The sequence below is a fragment of the Coloeus monedula genome, assembly GCF_965178545.1.
Source record: "Coloeus monedula genome assembly, chromosome: 7".
NCBI classification, from domain to species: domain Eukaryota; kingdom Metazoa; phylum Chordata; class Aves; order Passeriformes; family Corvidae; genus Coloeus; species Coloeus monedula.
This window is the reverse complement of record NC_138787.1, coordinates 11,384,874-11,406,468: the sequence shown is the minus strand read 5'-3', so window position 1 is coordinate 11,406,468 and position 21,595 is coordinate 11,384,874. Positions and strand designations below refer to the sequence as shown.

Below are 21,595 nucleotides of genomic sequence, written 5' to 3'. Positions count from 1 at the left end.
TTCAAGAACTCAGAAAGGTATCACTCAGGGCTTTTCACACCACCTTTCACTTTTCTATTCTCTTCCTTTTGTGTCAAAGTTGCTGTTGTTTTGCACATATATTTGATGGCCTGTCTCACCTCCTATACACATACATCCATGTGTGCTGGCACACATACCAACCCATCCCAGTGGAACTGAAGGAGTAATATTTAGACCTAAATTGCAGAACTTTGTATCGCAGTAAAAAAAAATCAAAATGTTTACATCAAAGGAAGGCAGCTCACAGTACTTGTTTTCTGGATGAACTTCAGTGACCCTCCATTTTTGGTCTGTCATACACTTGAGTCCACACTGACTGCAGGAGGGCCTTGTCCTTAAACCCACCATTGTGAAACACTGGTAGGAGTAGAGCCCTGGCACTGAAGGAAGAAGAGCAAAGTGAGAAAATTGGCAGAAACATTTCTGCTCAGATGACCTGGCCATCAGCTCTTTCCCCAACAGCCAGATGGGTCCCTGGGTCTGGCAGGTACTGGATATCACCATGGAAAACAGTACAGCCTCATACCAAGCACCTTCCATGCCAAATATCTGAGCAGAACTTAGATCCACAGCAGCTAAATGTTCATCAGCAGGAGGAACTATATAGCTTCTCACAGGCCCTTCCAGTCCTATTTTCTATGCACCCAAATAGGTGGTAAAGGCTGGAGAAAAGAGAGAAAACTGTGTGCGCTCCCTGGAAGAACAGAAACTATTAACTGGCTTTGGTTCTTCAGGGCTGCGTCTTGGGGAGGTGAGTGCTGCTCCTCACCAGCACCAGCATTGCAGGCAGGCGAGTGCAGGCCCACGTGGGTCCCTGTGCCTGGACAGATAGGCACAGACTCTGCCTGATCCGAATGTCTGGACAATCATTCCTTGCCAGTCAGTGGAACATTCATGCTGTGACATTCAACAAAACCCCAGCAATAACTGATTAACAGGGGACAAAGTCTCTCCTCTTTGTCAGGCTATCCTGGGACTTCATGCCCTACAGAAACTCACAAGATCATGAAGGAGGTCATCAAGAGCTCTGAACCCTGGTGATCTTTGCTCTCTGCTTAGTCCCTCCTATTGCCGGCACCTGGTACTTGAAGATTTAAGGTTGCCTGGGTGGCCTTCGTGTATATTTTAAACACACAAATATTTAGTTTGTTCTAAATCCAACTCATGTCTCAGAATTTTCCTTGGCCAAGAAAACAGAGACCTTGTCAGAAACACCATTAGTGCTTCAAAAACTTGCAGGGAACAGCCAGGTATCCAGAGAGGTCACGCTGTACTTGTTGAGACCGCTCACTACATCCTCCCCGGAGCAATGCTCTGGCAGAATGGCTGAGGGCCAAGAATAACAGGATATTCCAGCTGATTAACTAGTACTCCTGATGGACTGGGATTATACTCCCTTTACTCTAATACACAGTGTTGAAGCAACTTGAGAAGTTTCCATCACCAGATACAACTGACAGAATCCACGGAGACTGTCTGTTAAAGAGCTCTGGTTCCTGCCTTTCAGCTTGGGCAAAACAGACAAAAACCAGTGCATTCACCATTTATGGAGGAGGCCTTTATCAACCAAATCAGTGGAGAACAGCACTCTGCTAGGTACAAGAAAGATCTGCCTATCCTGCCTAATAATTGCATGGTTTGGTTCCCTTGGTTTACAAAATACACTGATCAAAACAGCTTGGCATGTGAAGCACAACACTTACTTCCTTATCATGTAACTCAAGATCATTTAAAGGACTCTAAATCTCCTCTCCCAGAAAAATCTTGCAACACCTCCACATACAGAAGAGCCCTGGAGCCTGTCCTGAGAGCCAGGAGCACAGGCTTTGCCCTGGAACCAGCTCTGAAGCTGGGAGCCTCCACTGCACTCACCACTGCATTCAGAGCACACAAAGGGCCTGGGAACAAGTTGTGCTCCCGTGTGGCTCCTCCACACTCTTTCACAGACTCAAGAAAGAAAAACCTAAATCTACCTCCTCCCTCACCTTTCCCACTACTTTTAAATTAACTGCTTCAAAGTAAGCAGGTTGATATTTACAGGACTAAATGGATTTTGACCTTGATGGACCTCCTCACCTTGTCTTTGGCACTCTCAGAAAGCCAGCTGGTTTGTATTATTTTTCTCTTTTTTGTCTTTCAGTTCATGTATAAGAGACCAAGCTGATCTAGTCACTATGTGAATCATCAGAACAGCCTGGCATTTCCTCACGTTTGTAAAATCTGCCACTCAATCACAGACTGACTGGCTCAGCCAATCTCCACTGTAGCTGAGCAGGTCTCAGCAGAAGGAAGCAGATCCCTCAAAAGTAGCCAGGGCACACAGTCTGGAGAGGTTTAAAAGTTTGAAACAGCACTCTGAACTGCCTCAACAAAGCAAATGCAAACTATGTGGGGACAAGACAGTAGGAAATATATTTAGTCTCTGGAAAAAGAACCTTTGGGGTAATCACATTCAAAATACATTTATCTAGATCTGGGTATGAGTAGACATGAGGTGAGTTGATATGGAATAACACAGCGAGCATTTAAAGGCAGGCATGAAGACTCCACGTCACGCAAACTACTCCTGCCTACTGCTCTTGCTGGACTATCACTGTCAGAAGATGACAGCAAATCACAAGAATTTGTTGTTAAGACACTATGGCTTACATTCCATCTATTTTGCAGTTTCACAAATAGAGCACCAATGTGCTTAAGTCCACTGAGATATGCTGGGAAAAGGAGGGAGACAAGATATCAGGAATTTTGGGGTTGGGGAAAGCCTAACTGACACAGTGAATAAAATATATGGTACATAGAAGGCAGCAGTTTTGTGGGGACTCATGAATCCATCATGCTCTCACTTGAGATACAGATAGAGTAAATTGTAATGCAAATCCTTTAGTAGCATTTAAATAATATGTGGCAAAAAATATTGTTACCATTGTGCTTAGTTACATATAAGGTTCCTAAGACTCTGCTGTGCTGCTCTGCTGTCCACTCTGAAGCATGCCAAGGAACAAAGCCATGGTTCTTGCCCAACTGCAGGAAAAAGGACTGATGTGAAAAGACTCATACAAATCTCCCAAGGCTTTACAATACTGTCAAGTATCCATTCAAAAATACTTCCATAGTCCACTATAATAATCCTTAAATTAAGGCTGGGAATGGACCTAGTTCTTCCAAAGATCATCAGAAGCTCTGTGTTTAAGGTGCTTTAGAATAACAATCACTGTCTGACAGATAGCTTTTCTTCATAAAGAAAACTGATACCTTATAGCGATGATAAATTCATCTCGGTTTAGGTGAGGCCAGGTAGTCTGTATGTACCTCTGTCAGAAATCTCGCTTTTATCTCTACAAGTAGCCTTAAAGTGTGCGTTTGGGGCTCTGGATGCTGCAGGTCTCCCAAGCAACTGAAGGCTGATTGTCACAAATGACTGTGGTGAAGAAAGATGTCATTTGTGGACATCAGCCTGCAAAAGTGCTATTTCTGCACAGTTTTGCTGCATAAAATCACTTACACCAGAGCTAACATGGAGCACTACCACATCATAAAATTGTGGATGCCTCCCCCCAAAGAGAGAACTACATTAGCAATTCCGTAATTGTATGCATCCTGCATTCAGCAAACTTGTCTTGATATATCTAATCAGCATTAATTTAAATAGGATAATTAACATATACATTCATGGATGAGAGCTGAAACGATCCCTGAAAACGTAACCACTTGATGTCTTGTGGCATGCTCTAACAGCTGGAGTCCTAGTAAGACAGAACAGACAGACTTCGGACAGCAGAAGCAAAATCTTATCATGGGCAGCAAAAAAAGATTTAAAAACACATGCACATTTCCAAGCAGATTAGAATCAAACATTCGAGTGTTTTTCCCTTCAGCAGAAGGCCAAAACAGTAAATGCCACTTTATCTTCTTTTTCCCATGTTTTGTCTATAAATAAGCCAGTATGTTGGCATATTAACTATCCAGATATTTACCATCAGCATACAAGTACCTTGTGGTATTGTTTCTAGACTTTGTATGTGCTGATCCACCAAAGCACAAATAGCCCAGAAAAATCTGTCTGCAGACAGTCAAAGCATGTCCATGTGAGAGCAATAAATCTGAACCACAGCCAACATACTCAAACTTTGTTTGACTTACTCGCCAGGGTCTTGGGACTCAGGCAGATCCCAACTTCTTTGCTCGCAGAAACACCTCCTGGCAGTCTGTGACAGTTTTCCTCAGTAAGGAGAGTAGTTTTCCAGGCTACAACTTTTTTACTTCAAACATTCCAAAAAACTCATATAGCAGTCATTGAATCAGTGGTTTGCACACGTGACAGATGCTAAGAGTGCCTCAGTTACTGCAAAATGCTTGGTACAAGATCCCATGGGAGAGGCAGACAGAGTGGGCAGAAGAGCCCCAGGAGAGGTGGCAGCTGGCTCTGTCCTGAGCTGAGGCGGCCAGGAGCAGACCCAAGCTGGCTCTGCATGACATCACCCACATGTGAGTGTACCTGACCCAAAAACCACCCAGTGCTCTACAGTGGCACTGAGGGCAGGGGTTATGTCAGGAGGACTCATCCAGCTCAAAGCCAGAACTGCCCCAAGGAGTCTTCTCAGCTTTTGCCTTCCAGGCTCTTGTGCTCCCCTCTCTGCCCCAAGGAGGCTTATCAGCTTTTGCCTTCCAGGCTCTTGTGCTCCCCTCTCTCCCAGAGCAGGCAGGAGGAGCTCACTGCAAAAGCAGCCACAGGAACCAGAGCAGAGGTGGCCTCACCAGGCAGGCAGGAGAAGCACCAGCATCTGGGGAGAAACGAGCACGAGCCCACACACCCACATAAAAGCCTCTGCTCCGGGAAATGGAGAGTCACCTGCTTTAAAAATAAGAAATACCTAATGAAAATGAATCATGAAAATGAATCATGACCTTTTCTGACAAGGGAGGGTCAGACCAGAACAGCTGCCTCAGCTGAGCAGCTTTGTGTGCCTGGTAGGCTGAAATGAAAGGTTCCTGACACCACGGTCCCTGTGCGGCGATAAACACAAAATTTGTTTTGCCACCTTTGCATTCTACTGGCACACAATTAAATACAGAGAGGAAAATGAAGACACAAAGCTGGTGCTGCATGGAAATAAAAACGAAAGTGAGACTAAATTTGGGATCATAACCTTTCCTGTAATATTGCTGTGAGAGCATGATTCTTCTGTCTAGTGTACTTAAGTTATGCCTCTCAGTATTACTGACTGTGAGCCTGACAGTGTTCTACACAACATGGAACCAAAGAGGAAGATGTGACATTTTATAAATATCGATGTCAAAGCTGACTTGTTAGACTGTCACCAAGTTAAAACATCCATGTTCTTAGTGACATTTTTACCTTCTGGCAAACAGTTTGTCCTTATAGTGGGTATTACTAATATGTAATTAAGTTTATATAAAACTAAGGAAGAAAATGACATACTATTTGGATTCACCTCTTAAAAGTACCCCAGGGCATTTTTAAACTTGAAGAATGTCCACAGTTAGGATTTTATAAAATACACTTTAATCTTGCACTCTGTAGCTATTTAATGATTTTGCCAGTGGCAATTTCTTACTGCATCTCCTCTTTTATTCAAAGCTTACCTACTGCAATGAGTCTTTATAAAGAAACACATTAATTAAATATGCCTTGGCTTCACTAGCCTACGAAAAGACTATTAATCATTTCACAGCACAAGCACAACATAATACCTGCTGTTGCTCACAGGCACCTCACATAAACTGACTCCTGCTGCATGATGTAATTGCCTCCAACAACCCCGAGCACACAAAGAGGCTTTCTCTCATCAGCCAGTCACTCACCTCACCTCATGGAAAGCAGTTGATGCATTTGTGAGATGTTATGGGATATATGTTTCCTTTTCTTACAACACTATACCAACATCTAGTGAAATATATTTGTAGTGTCCACCCTGCCACTGGACATAGGGAGAACACCTATGGCTTGAGTGGGGCAGGGTTGTTGGTCTCTTCCCACCAAATCCTCTTGAGTAGCTCTCACCAGCACTGAGAGGACTCAGTGCTAAAGAGGAGATGCAGGTTTGTTACAGGCAGGATCACTGAAAGACAGGATTATTTAAGGGGAAGAAGAAAAAAAAGATGACAAATTAGAACAATTACTAATGGTCTTGTATCAGAGATCGAGGCACCTGAGGCACAACTTCACACCCAAGGCACAACTTCATTCCCAGTTTCCTAATGTCATTCCTGAGTTGGACTTCAGTCAAAATGAAAAGGTGTTTCATGTGCATTTCATGGATAGTTGTCACAAATTCTGTTAATATTTTATTGTGTGAGAAAGGCAGAAAAGAAGTTGTGGCTTATAAATGAGACAAGTAAATTATTCCTTGACCTTGACTAGATGTTTTAAAAGCTCTTCAGTATATTGACAATATGTGCTAGGGAGTAATTATTTTTCATGGAAAATGTTTCTCTGATACCCTACTTGTACCTTCATTAATCACAGGCCACCCTCAGAGGTACAAACCTCACATTTGACAAACATCTGAAAAAATGAAAACATTTTGAGTGACTCTGATCGTGAGACATTTATTTTACCTAACACAGCTAAAGGTATTCAGATGAATGTTCAGAACTGCCTAGTGTGCTTTTTTTGGGAGGCAGGGACTCTAGCTACTAACCACAATTGCTCTGTGTGGAATAGGTTGTCTATTTAAGTCTGTAAGTTTGAACTGGTTGACTTTTCTCTTCATCAGAGGTCCCATTAACTGAGCTGACACTGACTCCATTACTCACTTTTCCGCTCTCTCATGGTGAATCAAAGTATGCAAGAAACCACAGGTCTCCCAGGTCTTCTCTAACACTTCTCTACCACCAATGGCCTCTCCCACACACTTTTGCTCTTCAGCCCCTCTATTCCCAACTGCTTTTTCCCTTGCCTGCTCAAGACACGTTAGTGCTCTTTCCAGCACAATGCTGATGCATGCATCTCCTACTACTGTTGCATGCTACATTTAGGGGTATATTTGATGAGAACAGTTCATCAACTGGCTTGCTCTGGGATTTCAGCAAAGGGAAAGGCACTGGGAGATACTGCCAGACAAGGCAACCTGGGAGCTGGAGCAGAGAGCAGGGACTGAGAGAAGGGAAGTGTGATCCATCAGAGCAAGGTGGGAAAAGAGGCTGTGAAAGCTGGAGTTGAATGCTAACAACCTGAATGCTTGGCTCAGGTCCTCTCCTTGTCTTCTGCTGTGGCTGCACCAAGTCCTCTCCTCTTTCCATCTCTGGTTGTCCCTAGCTGTTTTCACCCAGGCTCAGTCATACAGCTACCATGACAATTTGTGGCTCGTTGGTGCTGAACCAGCAGCTAAAGCCCAGTGAGTAACCACTTCACCCCAAGGTACGTCACTGTGCAGTCAGCATGAAGGGATGAAAATTCCCTTTTTAGCTGTTTGGACAGCGCTGTGCTTTGGAAACATAACCCTGCAGGACCTACAATATTCCTCATGTTTTTTTCTTGACAGTCCCTCCTGCCCTGTGCCTTCCCAAAGAGATGCTCCAGTTCTCATTTTACAAAAACAAGTCTTTGAGACACAATGACCTCAAACATGTCACTTTCAGGGTGCATGGGGCAGAACAGACAACCAAAGCCATGTCCCTGATGATACAAACCACAAGCCATCTTTCCTCTTCTGTTCAGGCTTAGATAATTCCCTTTACAGCTTCCAAATCAGAGGCATAATGGATATATTTGATAAATATCAGTAAGTGGGGGTAGTTGAAACATCCCATTAAAAAAAGAACAACATGTGGCTTCAGCATTAGTAAGATGTACAAACAGAGGAGCTAAAAGAGCAAAGGTTTATTTATAAAGTTAATACGAGACAGGAGGTGGTACTTTCTGTGCTTACCTTCAGCACTGTGATATTCCATGCAAAACTCTCAATGGCTTTGCTTAATTTTCTTCCTTTCAAACCTTCTTTTGTCCCAAGGTTATGAAGCTCTTCATGGAACTCCATTCCTAAAAATACAGATTGACACATCACTCAGTGCACAGTTGATTTTCCTTACAGATGTTGAGTGAACATTTTCAGTCTTGCAGCTGGGACTTCCTACAACCTCTTTCTGTGCTTTACCCCTGCCTCCTTTTACTTTTATGGCTTCATCCTGGGAGAACATTTTCCAGAATGAAGGTGTCATGTACAGTTTTGGGGCTGTGCTTCCACTTGGTTTGTGGCTCTTCTTGCCAATCCTGGGGTTCCACACAAGCACTTGTCCCTGCACAGACACTCCTCCAGCACTTCTGCCTGCACTGTTGCCAATACTGCGACAAAAGGCAGTCACTCGTCACTCTCCTTGAGCTGATGACTTTGCACCTTGGAAGGCTGTCTGACACACGTGGAAGATATCTGTTCAGCACAGCAAATGCAGGCTCCAACGCACATCTCCTCATTAATTTTAATCACAGACATAGAGAAAAGCCCTTGTACTTCACAATGATAAATTACGTCAGCAGCACATAACTCTAATCACAGGATTGCTACTCCTGCAGCACGGAGAACTTAGACTTTCAACCACAGCCCTGTTGCATTTCATTGCTAGTTTCTGTGGCAAACATCTGCAGATCTTTTGCCTGGTACAAGAATTCAGGAAATCTGGGAACGGATTAAAAATCTTAAGGTATCCAATCACTCCACCAGTTTCACAGGATCTGCACAGTGTATGCAACCTTTCTCTGAGTCTGGTGTAGATTAAGAGACAAAATGGAAAAGAGCTGCTTGTGTTCCCTTAGGTTATACCTTACAAAGGCCAAACTGGCACTAAATAACTCCAAAGCATCTGAAGCCTACCCTGGCTGAACAAACCAAGCTCCGTCTCCAGTTGTTTCATAGCTTTCCCTTCCCTAGCACTTTAGGGTAAATGTCACTCACAAATTTGAGCTTCATTGAAATGACATCAAAGAAATGCCAATGGAGAGAACATCTGCACAGTGTAGATGCAGAGGATGTTTGGCAGGTTGCTGAAGGACAGTCTAAGGCAGGCTTGCACTCAGCACAGCTTGCCCAAAGCACTCCTGGAAGATTAACAATAGTTTTTTCTTCTTTTGCACTGACTCCAGGAGCTCAATAACACTGAGGCTGTTCAACCCCACACAATGCAAGATTTCTCTCTCTACTGTTTATATTCCAAAACCTCACCCACTCACAGGCTTTGCTTGTCAAGGGTAACGGAGTTCCTGCAGTACATCCTTTGGAAAACAGTCTAAATAACTGCACCCCAAGCAAGATTTCCTTGCAGGTGTGCTTCATGCCAACTGACTTACAAAACATTTCACTTCAATTAGTAAAAGAAAATCTTCAAATGACTTGCTTTGTCCTGGAAAAAAATATGAAGACTAATGGATCTCAGCTCTACGTGGACAGCCCTGCCTTTATGCAGCATCCTTTTAGTTATTTTTCCCTCTGGACCTCACTTCTCCATCTGTAACTTGGATACAGCACTGCCCCAGAGAGAGGGAGCCACAAAAATTTGTTAGGCTGCAGGTAGCAACACCAGTGAAAGCATTTAGCAGGGTCTAAGCTGCTGCTGACCATTGTATATTGAGGTGAGCCTGCACATTAAAAAAAAAACAAAACCAGTCCCACAAGAACCAGTCTGGGAGAGGCAGCAGGACCCTGAGGCACAGGGAACCCACACCAAAACAGGCTATGAAACAGAGGTCTGGTGGAACACATGTTCAAAGGAAGCACAACTGGGGTGAGGGGCAAAGGACAATGTCACAGGCAATTGTACCTCTGACACCTTTTAATTTTGAGTGCCTCATCTTGCCACATGGAAAGTGTTACATAAAAATTCGCCTGGGTAACATTTGCAACAAATTAGTTGGCATATGAGCAGGGGGAGGGATACTCTCTCTCCTAGCCCTTTCCTTTCTCTAAACCCTGTGGCTTCAGAGAAGTGCTTCATGTCTCTCCAGCTGCCTTCTCAATCAGAAAATTTAAGGCTAACAAGGCAAACAAAAATGAAAATACAAGTGGTTGCAGCAGCAAATTGAACACTCCTGAAAAATTTCTCTTTTTCCAGGGGGAAGGAAGGAGAGGGGAACTGCACGAAACTGAACATCAGTGTGGTAGCATGGTACTGCATGGTATTTTCTGTACACATCTCCTGCTCACAAAGACTCCAGTGCCCAGGCAAATGTCGTGGGTTCTTCTCTCTGTGCACAGATCAAGCTGTGCAGAGGTGGCTGATGCTGCTGAGAGTCTGCATAGTTTAGTGCAAAGTATTGCTCTTAAATTATACCGTCTAGACACCCTCCTGGTACTGCATTTTCTTGTTACTGTCTCTTTCCTAAACCCTCTTGCACACGATGAAGGCTTTGGGACCAGAAATTTTATGCTGCTTACACAGATACACAGGACCCAAGGCATGTCACAATTATGAGGTCCACGACTTCCAGCCAGACATGGCCACTTGCCTCTCACCCCTTTGGTACCACAATGACAGCATGGCTGAAGAGCAAAGACTAGGTTCCATACTGCTCTTGCACCACATACAGTCAGTTAAATGCTACTGCTGAAATGGCTTCCAATTTCCCCTAAATAAAAAGATGAATTGAAGTATTAACTACAAAACAGCAGTTTCATTCATTATTTATATTTAATAGAAGCAAATGGCTGTAGCCTTTATCACTTGCCAAATCCAAAAATGCCTATCAGAAACAATAGTATTTAAGTCTGTTGTGGTCCTGTGGGTATAGAAATCTCTTGCCGCTCTGTGTTCAAAGGAACAACTGAGCTAGAGAATGCACTCACTAAAGCACCACGCCTTCTCAGCCCCCTCCTTTTTAATGCCTTTCTGGTTCATTTGACTAATTTAAATGCTGTCAGACAGTTCAGAGCTGTAGAGCAGATGGAGAAATAGCTTCCAAGGTGAAAGCTGAGTATTTTTGTCTGATCCCACACCTGCATTGCTATTGGAAGATGAGTCTTCAGGAGGGTAGAGCATGCCAGAGAAAGACTGGAATGCTCACCTACATCCAGGTGAAAAATGCTACATTAGTCACAACCTGTAAGTAAATTATGGCACATTATTTCCTATCTCCCATCCAGAACTGCTGAATAAAGATGGATTACCTGCTTTCTGGCACTGAACAATCTTGTCATGAGTGGTGTCTGCCGTCTCAATAAGAACCCTGCTCTCTTGAATCATCTGTCCAAAAAAAAAAAAAAAAAAGGAAAAAATCAGCATTACTAGGGTTTCCTGAAACATCTAACACACAGAAAGCACAAAGGTTGAAACTGGAGAGGAGGTCTGCTCTGAGAGTAGTACGATAAATATTGGATCCTTCCTTCCTTTGGGGGGCTCCCAGATCTGTATCAAGCTAAGAATCAGTTGCTCTGAAAATGTTTTGCTCCAAAAGTTAATGAACAGCAGTTTTACATCCATGAGACATCATTGCAAACAATATGAAGGAAACAAAAGTGATTTCAGAAGAAAGCAGAGTTATCAGAAAAAGTTCATTCTATGTTCAATTAAGCCCTTTCTAACTGGTACTTTTCTTAAAAGGAGAAGTAAGTATAGTCCTTGACACAGGGAGTTATTAAAAAAGTTACCAAGTCATGAATAGAGCTGATTCCAAAAGGTATTTAAGCCTGTGCAGAACTTTATGCTATATAACAGTTCAGACACCTGTAGTAGTTCTTGAGTTTCTCCAAGGAGAAACTGAGATCTAAATCCTATCCTATCCTCAGTATTTCTGTTGAAGCTTAATAGAAGAGACAACAACACAAAAAATCAAAACAAGAAAAAAATCCACCTAAAACCAAACAAACTAAAGCAGCAGTTTCAACAAGCGTACTCACAGGTTTCAAGAGACCTCCCTGCTTAGACATCTTCCTAGAATAGCCCATTAACAGCAAACAAATGAAGGGTTCATTACCTGACAACTTTCCTGAGCCTCCCTGCATGCAAATACTATTCTCTTTTGAGAAAACCTCTCAGAAGCCCAGAAGCCTATATTGTTCCACTGTTCTATTCTGTGAATTGCAAAAGGTGGTACATACATGTGTTATGGAAGGCAGGAACATGCTGTATAACCAACTATGCCTGAGAATAGCCTCACTGTCCTGTGATGTTCACCACAAACCTCAAACAGCACAAGAGCAGTGCCAATTAGAAATGAAGCAAGCTGAAGAGTGACTGCCTAATGTTACACCCTGAAATTACAGAAGTCACCACCTGGAAGCTTTGCCAAAATGCTGCAACTTCTAAAAGCCTTCCTACTTTCAAATATGCTAAATATGAAAACCCAGCTAGTTGGTTTCAATGATTTTAGTGGAAGACAGCATTACAGTAATAAATTAACACTTGCAAATTAGCACATCTTACTGTTTTAATTAGACACAAGGAATGAGAGACACTTCTACTTGTCACACTCAAACTTACAAATTCTGAAGAAATTTAGATGCAAATTTTGCTCCTCATCCCATCTTTATTTCTAATTAAATGTACTAAGGCTGCATTTAATACAAATACCTATGCCTTTCCTTTGATATAAAGAACAACACACGGAAAACAAAATCCATTATCAGCTTCACAGGCAGAGTAAAAAAAGCCCAATATATGTACAGAGTGCAAAATTGTTTTTTAACAGTACATGACCAGTGGATATGCCCAAGATTTAAATTACTTTCCATAGTATCCTTCGCCTTTCATTCTTATTACTTGCTTGCTCATCCTTCATTTTTTTCCTCTTTGATAATTTCACTTGTCATCTAGAAACAAATGACAATTTCTACCCACTCTCTCTGGCTTTTCTGTACCACAGCACATTATCCTTTTGTGCTGAAGGAGCCATTCAGGTGACAACTACAAATGCCGAAGGTTGTCTGAGCAGTGAAGACAGTACGAGTCCCAAAAATCCTGCAAGTCACTAAAGAAGCAGCCAGAGGCCAAACGTGCACCTCTTGCACATGCAGACCTGGGGCCTGTGAGGCAGTGCCCACACTGCCCAGCCCAGCATCTCCATGGCTCCTGCACCCCATGCAGCCATCACCCTGGCCTTGGGTCCCCACTGGGTCTGTACCTGCGCTTCCTACCCAGCAGCAAGGTTTGCCCCGTGAGGTCAGCTGCAGCTAAGCTGGAATGGGACATCCAATTCTCAGGTCAGAATCTCCTGTGCTCAGATCCTTCAAGAAGAATGTGACTTGTGAGGTTTCTATATAGGCACATGCACACCCACCCACATATATATATATATATATATACACACATATACAACCACAGGAAATTATCCTACCACGCACAAAAAAAGCAGGCTTGAGAATCATGCAACCACTGGACCCACTCCCAAGAGTTTCTGGCATGTCTATTTTAGGATTCTCAGACATGAAGGTATTATATTCATTTTTTAAGAGAAAAGTAGCACTAGGATGTCAATTTTTCCTTACTGCAGAGTAGGTAGAGCAACCCTCCACTCCTTTGATGCTGACATCAAAGTCTCACTGCTCTCAGCTCAGCAAGAACAAACAATTAAAAACAGATCATGTAGCAGAATTTAACCTGTTCCTATCCTCCTGCTCAGCAGTAATCTTGACAAAAATAAGCAGCTTTTGTCCCATGACAAATCCTAGAGTGGTTTCAGAGTTCCTCATCTCAGTGCCTGTGGTTAGGGGACACCCTCAGTTCATCACCTGGCATCCTCCCTCACATGTTTTTCTAGGAAATTATGCACTAGGTAGAGGTAATGCACCAGGTAGAAATAATGGAACCCAAGCCAGTTATGAGATAAGATTTTGGCTGGCCAATGGCACCTTTACCACCTCTGATAATAGCGTGCAGGACCCTGTATCCCTACATCACAGGCCAGACTGCTCCCAACAAGAGCTGCATGAGCAGTTTCAGTGGGCACAAGATCCTGCTTCCCAATGCTGCCATAAAAGATGGCAACAACAGGATAGGGCAAGGACAAAGCCTGGATATTCCCTCTGAAGAACAGACTGATTCAAACAGACAAGAGTACAACAGGCAAGTAACTGCTATCCAGGAATAAAGTCACAGCACAGGGTCATGGCATCTAGATACACTTTTTCTTTTTTTGTCACTAGTTCTGAAATGAGTCCATGATTTCCTAGTCTGAATCATTCCCTGTTTTTCCAGCTGTCATCACATCTGAAACCCTGCTTGAGGATATCACCTACTTCTTCTAGAAGTGACAAGAACCAGCAGCCCTAAAAACACGACATGGAAGGCTGTGAGATTTTTCTGCTGGGAAGGTAACCCCATAAACCACATGACAGCCTGAGATTTTCAAGCCCACTTTTGCCAGTAATATTTCAAAACCCACCAACCTGCCTCAAAAGTGAAGAGTGACCTTTCTGATGTTTGCAGCGTGAATTTTCGAGCGCCTCTGCTCAGATCCACACTGAGCAGCCCTCCAAGCAGCTGTGTAGTCCCAGCCATCTGGCTGGAGCCCATCAGAATGCTGTTTAATGTCAGCTCCCAAATGGCAGCTCGCTTCCGTGAGTGACTCTCATGGAGCAAGAGATGTCCTACTCCCCCAGGAGTCTTGAGTTCCACCAGAGCGTGTTAACTCCTGAACGCTGAACTTCAAGGGATTAATGTCCAAGCTACATCTACTGAAAAGCAACCTTTAGAAGATGGATGTTGGGATCTGGGTCCACTCGGAGAGAGGAAATTTTCAGCAGCTGCTGAAGCTGGCAGGATTTCTTGGGACAACTTGAATTTCCCACATCAGAAAGAAGGTGATAAACTTTACTGATTGGTCTGTTTAACTTAACTGGGGAAGGGGGTGAGGGGAATTGGACAAAAATAAGAATGAAAGCACACAAAACCTGATTCTGGTATAGAGAAGAAGAATAAACTTAATTCATCTCAATCCACCTGAAGCACTCTGTAACAATCATGCTGGATTCTCAAAAAAAGCATAGGAAGTAAGAGCTGGCACAAACCCAGGAGTTCTCTCCTTATCCAGTATATAAGACCCAGAAAGTGGAACAGACCAAGGGTTGAAAACATAACTGACCTGTCTCCCTTCAGTGTCTAAGAATAGCATGGAACATCAAATTTAAAATCCCAGTGCTTCACACAAAGAACAATGCTTTACTTTGTCACTAAGTGAAATTTAAAATATCTTAATGCTGAAGGTATCATATTACTCACATGAAATTAACAGGGTTATTTATTGCCTGTACTAAAGGCAGTTTAATCACAGGATCAGTACAAACTGAACAAAAGAATGTTCTTTTTACTTTAATGAACTCTTGTGCTAAAGACCAACTTCTTCTTTTCATTATGAATTATTCTACAAACTGAAAAGGAGAGAGGAAATTAACACAGCAGCGTCTCACCAAGAAAAGACAAAAAAGAGAGGAAAAGCTCCTGGTGGCAAATTAAAGCACTACTCCTGCTGGAAAGATAAATGAGAAAAAAGGGACAGTTCAAGGAAACCTTTCATAAATATTCCAAAGTTTAGAACAGAAATTGACTGAAAGGAAGCTTTCTCTTAGGTGTCTCCTCAGGGCCAGTGTCCCAATCTTCTATGCTTTTCATTGGCAATGAAGAGTTTTGCCTGGTTACAAAAACAAAACCACAAAACCCCTCAAAAACAAACCAAACCCACCATCAATCAAAAATAAAAGAGGTTACAAAAACAACCAGTTCATAAAACAGCTGAACAGCAAACTGAGCTCATGAAAATTTGAATTCCCTTTAGCATTGAGCATCTCTTGTACACATCTGGGACAAGAAACAGTCAGGCAATCAGTCGTGTGCCAGCAAGTTTTGCAAGAAAAGAAAGATGGGTATGCAGCGCCAGGACATGGGAAGGAACGCTGCTGGCCACCATTCTGTCCACCACCTTGTCTCTGCCTTAGTGTAGTTCAAGCCAGATTTTGGTATCCAAGACTTTTCCTGCAACAGCCCAGCGTAAGAAACAGCTATCAAGGATGGTTATGTGAGCTGGAAACATCTGAAACACCTTACTTACACAAACTGAGAAGAAACAGCATAAAATTCACCTTAAATTCCAATTTCGTGTTTTCAGTTAGAAATATTTCTAGGGAAATATGGAATCATTGTTGGAGGATGTGATCTCTGCATGAAAACCAGTCCTCTACAGAACAGGAGCAATGGAGGGGGGGGAGAGAGAGAGAGAGAGGTCAGTTTTCAAAACGCTTATGCTAAAACAAAGTAACAAAGTACCAAATTGGAACTTCATTCTCTAAGGGAAGTTCTGATTTGACACTTTTCAGGTTCTGTTTTAGTAGTGACTAATGGACATGGGCAATCCAAGCAAGAAACTTTGAGAGCGGTGGGTAAGAGAATTGTAAATAGAGAAAGAAACAGGACTTTCCTTAATAAGAAGTGGAAAAAGAAATTGACTTTCCCAGTCCATGTCCAATTTTGGATGGAAAATTCTTTAAAACAAATACAAATTCAAGACAATGTCCATGTGCTGGACTGTGTTCGACATCAGTGCATTATGACACTTCTTTGGCAGTGGATGTTCTGCTCTGCAATATTCCTTGTCTTCAGTTGCTTAGAGAATTGGGAAAAATGTTTCTCTGGGGATGACTCTATCCCAGCAGAGGTACGAATTTCAGTGAAAAAGCTCACAAAAATCTACTTAGTCATTTTGCATTTACATAATAACTGGGAAAAAGGACTTTCTTCTTGGGAATAAAGTCATGCCTGCAACAAGACAAGCCCAAAAAGACTGAATACAAAAGAACAGCAGACAAAGAGCAGTTCACCTCACACACACCTCAGCAGACCTCTGCTAGCGTGCATGGACCAATACCCATATCAATAAAACTACTGCCATTAAATACCTCAATTTATTTCCCAGCAACCTCACAGATGCTGCTTCTCCTCTCAAAAATCCCCAATCCATCTCCACGTTGGCCAAGACATTCTTAACTACCCTGCCATCTCCCAGAAGTACCTACAGCCACCCTGTCCTTCCATAACTATCTGCTTCAACACAGCAAGATTAGGCTTGAATACAGAGAAAAACATTAATGTCAACGTGAGTTTATATAATAAATAGCTTCATTGTTCAACCTTTTTTACACTTCTTGTTATTTATGATTTGAAAGCATGTAAAGATAACTTGGAGACCTCATTTTTCTTAGAAAAATTTCTGTACGCACATGAGCCGGGAGACTGGGTAAAACCAAGAACACTTATTATCACTTGTTTACTGCTTTTGATTTTCAAATGATTCAATCATTTGATCTTGGAGGAAAATAATGCTTAACCAATAACTGAAATGCAAAATGCACAAGTGTCCCTGAGTTCATGCACACTTGCATCAGCACGTGAATATATCGTGCAGACAGAGTAACCACAATCTGTTTCCAAACAATTCTCAACCAAAAAAAATCCTAACTTCACAGGATAACTGCTTGCAATGAATAATTCAACCATCTGTCAGGTCCAGCTGGGCCCCATCCCTTCTCTTCACATGGAGTAACTCCTTTCTTAGGTGTGATCAAAGAACACCAGCATTAATTTGACAGGTTGTGAGGCACACTGCACATGCTGCCCACCTGAGCAACCACTGACAAGGGGGAGCACAGAGGTAGAGAGGCAGAGCAGCAGCCCTTCCTCATGGGACAGGAAAGCTCTGAAGAACAACTCTAAAAGTGACAGGGTACACTATCCTAGGATGTTTGTGTAGGAAGCAATGACATCATGACCTGAATCCATTAATCACGCTCTATGTGTGGTACCAACTAAAGCTGTAAATTGAAATTAGCCATTCTACACTGTATTTCTGATCATTGACACACTTTCCAAAAATGTTGTCTGTGTATTGCCAACAGTCCATCTTATTTTCTTGGTTTTGGCAAATCCTATTCCCTGCTCTCCTCTGCAGAAACTCCCATACAACCCAGTATTATCAGTGAAGCCTCTTCCTACATGAGACATGGCCAACAGTACAGCTCCACTAAACCACTGCAATGCCACCATAAAATGAGAGAAACACAGTCCTGAAAAATTGTTCTGGTTCCTTAAACAGAGCACATTCAATTTTATTCTAATAAGGTCACTCTCAAAAGAAAATATTTAATGCAGAGCACAATGGTAAAATTAATTGCCCAGGAAAAAACAAACAACCTGCACAAACGGGTCTTTGTCTATCTCACAGCTGACAAAGGCTGAGCAGGAGGGAACAGACAGTTAATTGTTTTCCAGATCATTGTGGCAGGTCTCTGAGCATTTGCACCTCCATTGCCCTGGACCATCAGCCCTGTTTATGCCCCATAAAACACACAGGCAGAGTCTATACTCTCCATGGAAAAATAAAATGGTATATTCAGTTAGCAATTTTCTGTAAGGGGAAAAAATTCTAACACATTAGGGCTGTTTTTATCAGAAATTATTTTCAAAGCAGACTTTTTATAGAATGTGGCACGTGTAGTGTTTTCAGAGCTGGTGAGGAAGCGTTTGCCCAGCACTGAAGCTCCCTGTGCTGTGGGGCCCAGTGAGTGAGGCAGACCTGCAGTCACACTATGAGATTCAGGGTCAAACTTTTTTCCATTTTACTGTAAAAGGAGTTAAGAAGTATAGCCTGTTCATACAAGAGACAGGCCAATATAAACAGATTTTATTTTATGCATTTAAAAATGCTCTTAAGCCTATTCCTTCAAAAAGTGCTTTGAAGTGAAGAGACATGCAGCAAGCACTTGTGTATCCAGTTCCTTGAAGCCATATTTATCAACAATATGAAAGGCTGAACCATAGTATATCTTGAATTAAAATTAATAAATAGGCTACAATATTTTGTATTGCTTTCCAACAACATCTCCTTGTGCTCTCATTTGCACAAAAAAAAATATTATTAAAAAGAAATACACCCTGGAATATATGAAGTCATTATACAGCAAGGAGAAGCCACTTGTCAACATTCAAAATGCAAACCCCTTCCCACACAGTGATTTCAAATATCAAGATTGATAGAGACAGTTCATTTATTCAAACACAGAAAAGGCTAAATAGATTCCAATATTCTGCTGCTGGCATTGTTTCAAAAGGCAAACATCCAAAATGTAGCAAAATCACTTATTAAATCCAGCTTTCTTTTTCAGAAGCAAATAGTTTTAGTCAGTAAGAGGCAGTCACAGCCAAAGTGGGGAAAAAAAAGTATCATGTTCTTCTTAACAGAACTATATCTCAGATCAATCCTTACATAGGCAAGGCACAACTCCCTTCTCTCTCTCCCTGATTTTAAACTGTTTGCATGTTCTTCTGACGTTCAAGTTACATCTTCCCCTATCGGAGACAAAGGTGAGAACAACCATTATTTAAAACAGTTGTATAAGTGTTTTTGCCTGCATCTAAAAAAGCCCTTTCACCTATTTAAATTGAAAAACTGTTTCCAGAGTACCAGGAGGCCTTGAAAAGTCCCATGTGTACTCTTCAGTATATAATTACAAAGACAAGAGATGACACTTTCATTTTGGTAAAACTCCATTAAGCAGGCCTCCAAAGACAGAAAAATCTCTTATTTATGTGGTATTTGCTCTTTCAGAAAGACATGACACCATGTAACAAATCTAGCCCAAAGAAGTTCCATCTGAAATAAGGCAATCAACTGGATTTGCAAATCCTTGTTCTGGTATTGTTACAACTGATAACTTAATCACTCCCAGGAAATAGAAACTACTCTGGAACGAACCTAGGGGTTATTTCAGAGTACTTTTAGTATTTCTGTTTTAATCACCATCAGTGTCTTCCCCACCCCACAAACTGATTTTCCCTTGAAAAGGAAAGTGAGATGGAAAGGAGGTGAGCATTTGGCACACTGAATAGTTGGTCTAAGCTGCGATCACTCTCTGCAACACATCAGGGTCTCTGGAAGCAATTCGATACTCCCAGCATTATTCACCATTTTCTTCCTTATGAACACAAGCTGCAGAAGTAACTGCTGCCCTCTTAGCAAGAGTTGTGATTCAGTCTGGCTGCCACAGTGCAATATTTAAGTCAGGCTTGGCAGAACTGTGCATCTTGCTATCGGTTGCTGCAGACCGTCAAAAAGGACAGGAAGCAGCAGGGCACCCCCACAGCCCAAGAGGCACAGTGTGACAGCAACTTCTGCTGCTGAAGTCAAGCACAGCTGTTGCTCAGTCACCCACAGCAGTGACATATGTCATACAATGAGCAGCAGCACTCAGCTGGAATGATTCCAGTTCGTGTCACTGCATTTGTATAAGCATTCCTGTACCACACTGAACTCTCCTTCCCCATGCAAGAAAACAGCATTTTAATCTTCCCTTCCAACTCTGCCATGCCCTCCCCAAGAGCAACACTGACTTGATCTGACAGGGACAGTACTTAATAGTGCTGCTGCAAAGCCTAGGGAAAGGGAGGGCTCAGCTTTGCCTGGGAACTCCCATGCTGCAGCTCCCTATCTAACAGCCTTGTGCTCTGCTGTGGGGAGGCCAGCAAAGGCCAGCACACAAATTTTGCCGCTTTCCAAGGACGAGGACTAACAGTGCCAGTACAGGCTGAATTGCTGCTAGTTTGTGAACAAAGTCCTCTTCAAATGCCAACCTGTGTTAGCCACAACTGTGTTTAAAAAAGGAAACGACGACAAAAAGCCCAGTGTGGCATTGTAGTGATTAAAGGCCAACCTTGCAGAGCCCGATTCATTTGAAGAGCCTTGTTTATTTAACTGGACCATTTGGGTGCATGAAAGCCAGTGGGCACAGCCTGCCCCATTCACAACAGTGGGGAAAGGCAGAGGTAGCAGTGCCGAAGTGCCTACCAGGTCATACGCTGCCAGGACCTTTTTCTGCACGTCGGGCACGGTCCCCAGAGGCTCCAGGTAAGGAAAGGTGTCCTTCATGCAGAGGGCCACGGAGGGCGCGTTGTCGCTGCTCACGAGGCGCGAGGACAGGGTCAGGATGCACTGCTTGAGGCTGGCGATGGGCGGCAGCCCACACAGCTCCTTCACCGACACCATGGCGTTCTGGGGAAGGGACACAAACACTTCAGCACGCGTTGCCACTCGCCACTCAGTCCCCTCCACCTGCCACTACCTTGACAGCCCTTTCTTCTTCTCCCCTCTGATGTGAGGCAGTGCTATCCCGCTCTTCACCGTCCCTGGGCCCACCATGGACCTCAGGATTCCATCTCACACAGGAATTCCCTGCCAGCCCCATTCTCTGTCCCAAAGCCTAATGCCAGATCCAGCTTTCTCCCAGGCTCAGGCATCCCAACTGCCAGCTCTTCAGCAACTTTGCACTGCAAATCCAGCTCTAACAGGGACAAGTTCTGTTCCCCAGCATATTAAACCATCAGCCTAAAATGCTATTTCTCTTACCAACTGCTTAGACTCCAATCGCTTTTGATGCTGTAATCACTTTGTTCTCCCATCATTATCATCCTCCAGCAAGAACAAGTTTGACAGACCTTGTATTTCCCATGGGAAAGGCAAGCAGGAAAAACTCACTTCGTTTTCAGCCTTACATTACCACATCATAAAGAAACACAAACACTCTTTCCCCTTCATAGGTCCCATGTAGGAAAATCAATACCGGATATGCAGGTCAAACCAAACTGA

At 42.8% G+C, this 21,595-nt stretch overlaps 1 protein-coding gene across 1 annotated transcript in view; it reads right to left on the bottom strand.

Moving 5' to 3' along the window:
* PLCL1 (phospholipase C like 1 (inactive)) overlaps nucleotides 1–21,595 on the bottom strand; it is a 186,185-nt gene that overhangs the window by 15,324 nt on the left and 149,266 nt on the right. The window contains exons 3-5 of the mRNA XM_082285445.1: nucleotides 20,798–21,001; nucleotides 11,139–11,214; nucleotides 7,914–8,023 (exon numbers count right to left, since the gene is read on the bottom strand). Of these exons, the coding sequence (XP_082141571.1) occupies nucleotides 7,914–8,023; nucleotides 11,139–11,214; nucleotides 20,798–21,001 (390 nt within the window). The remainder of the gene's footprint in view (nucleotides 1–7,913; nucleotides 8,024–11,138; nucleotides 11,215–20,797; nucleotides 21,002–21,595) is intronic.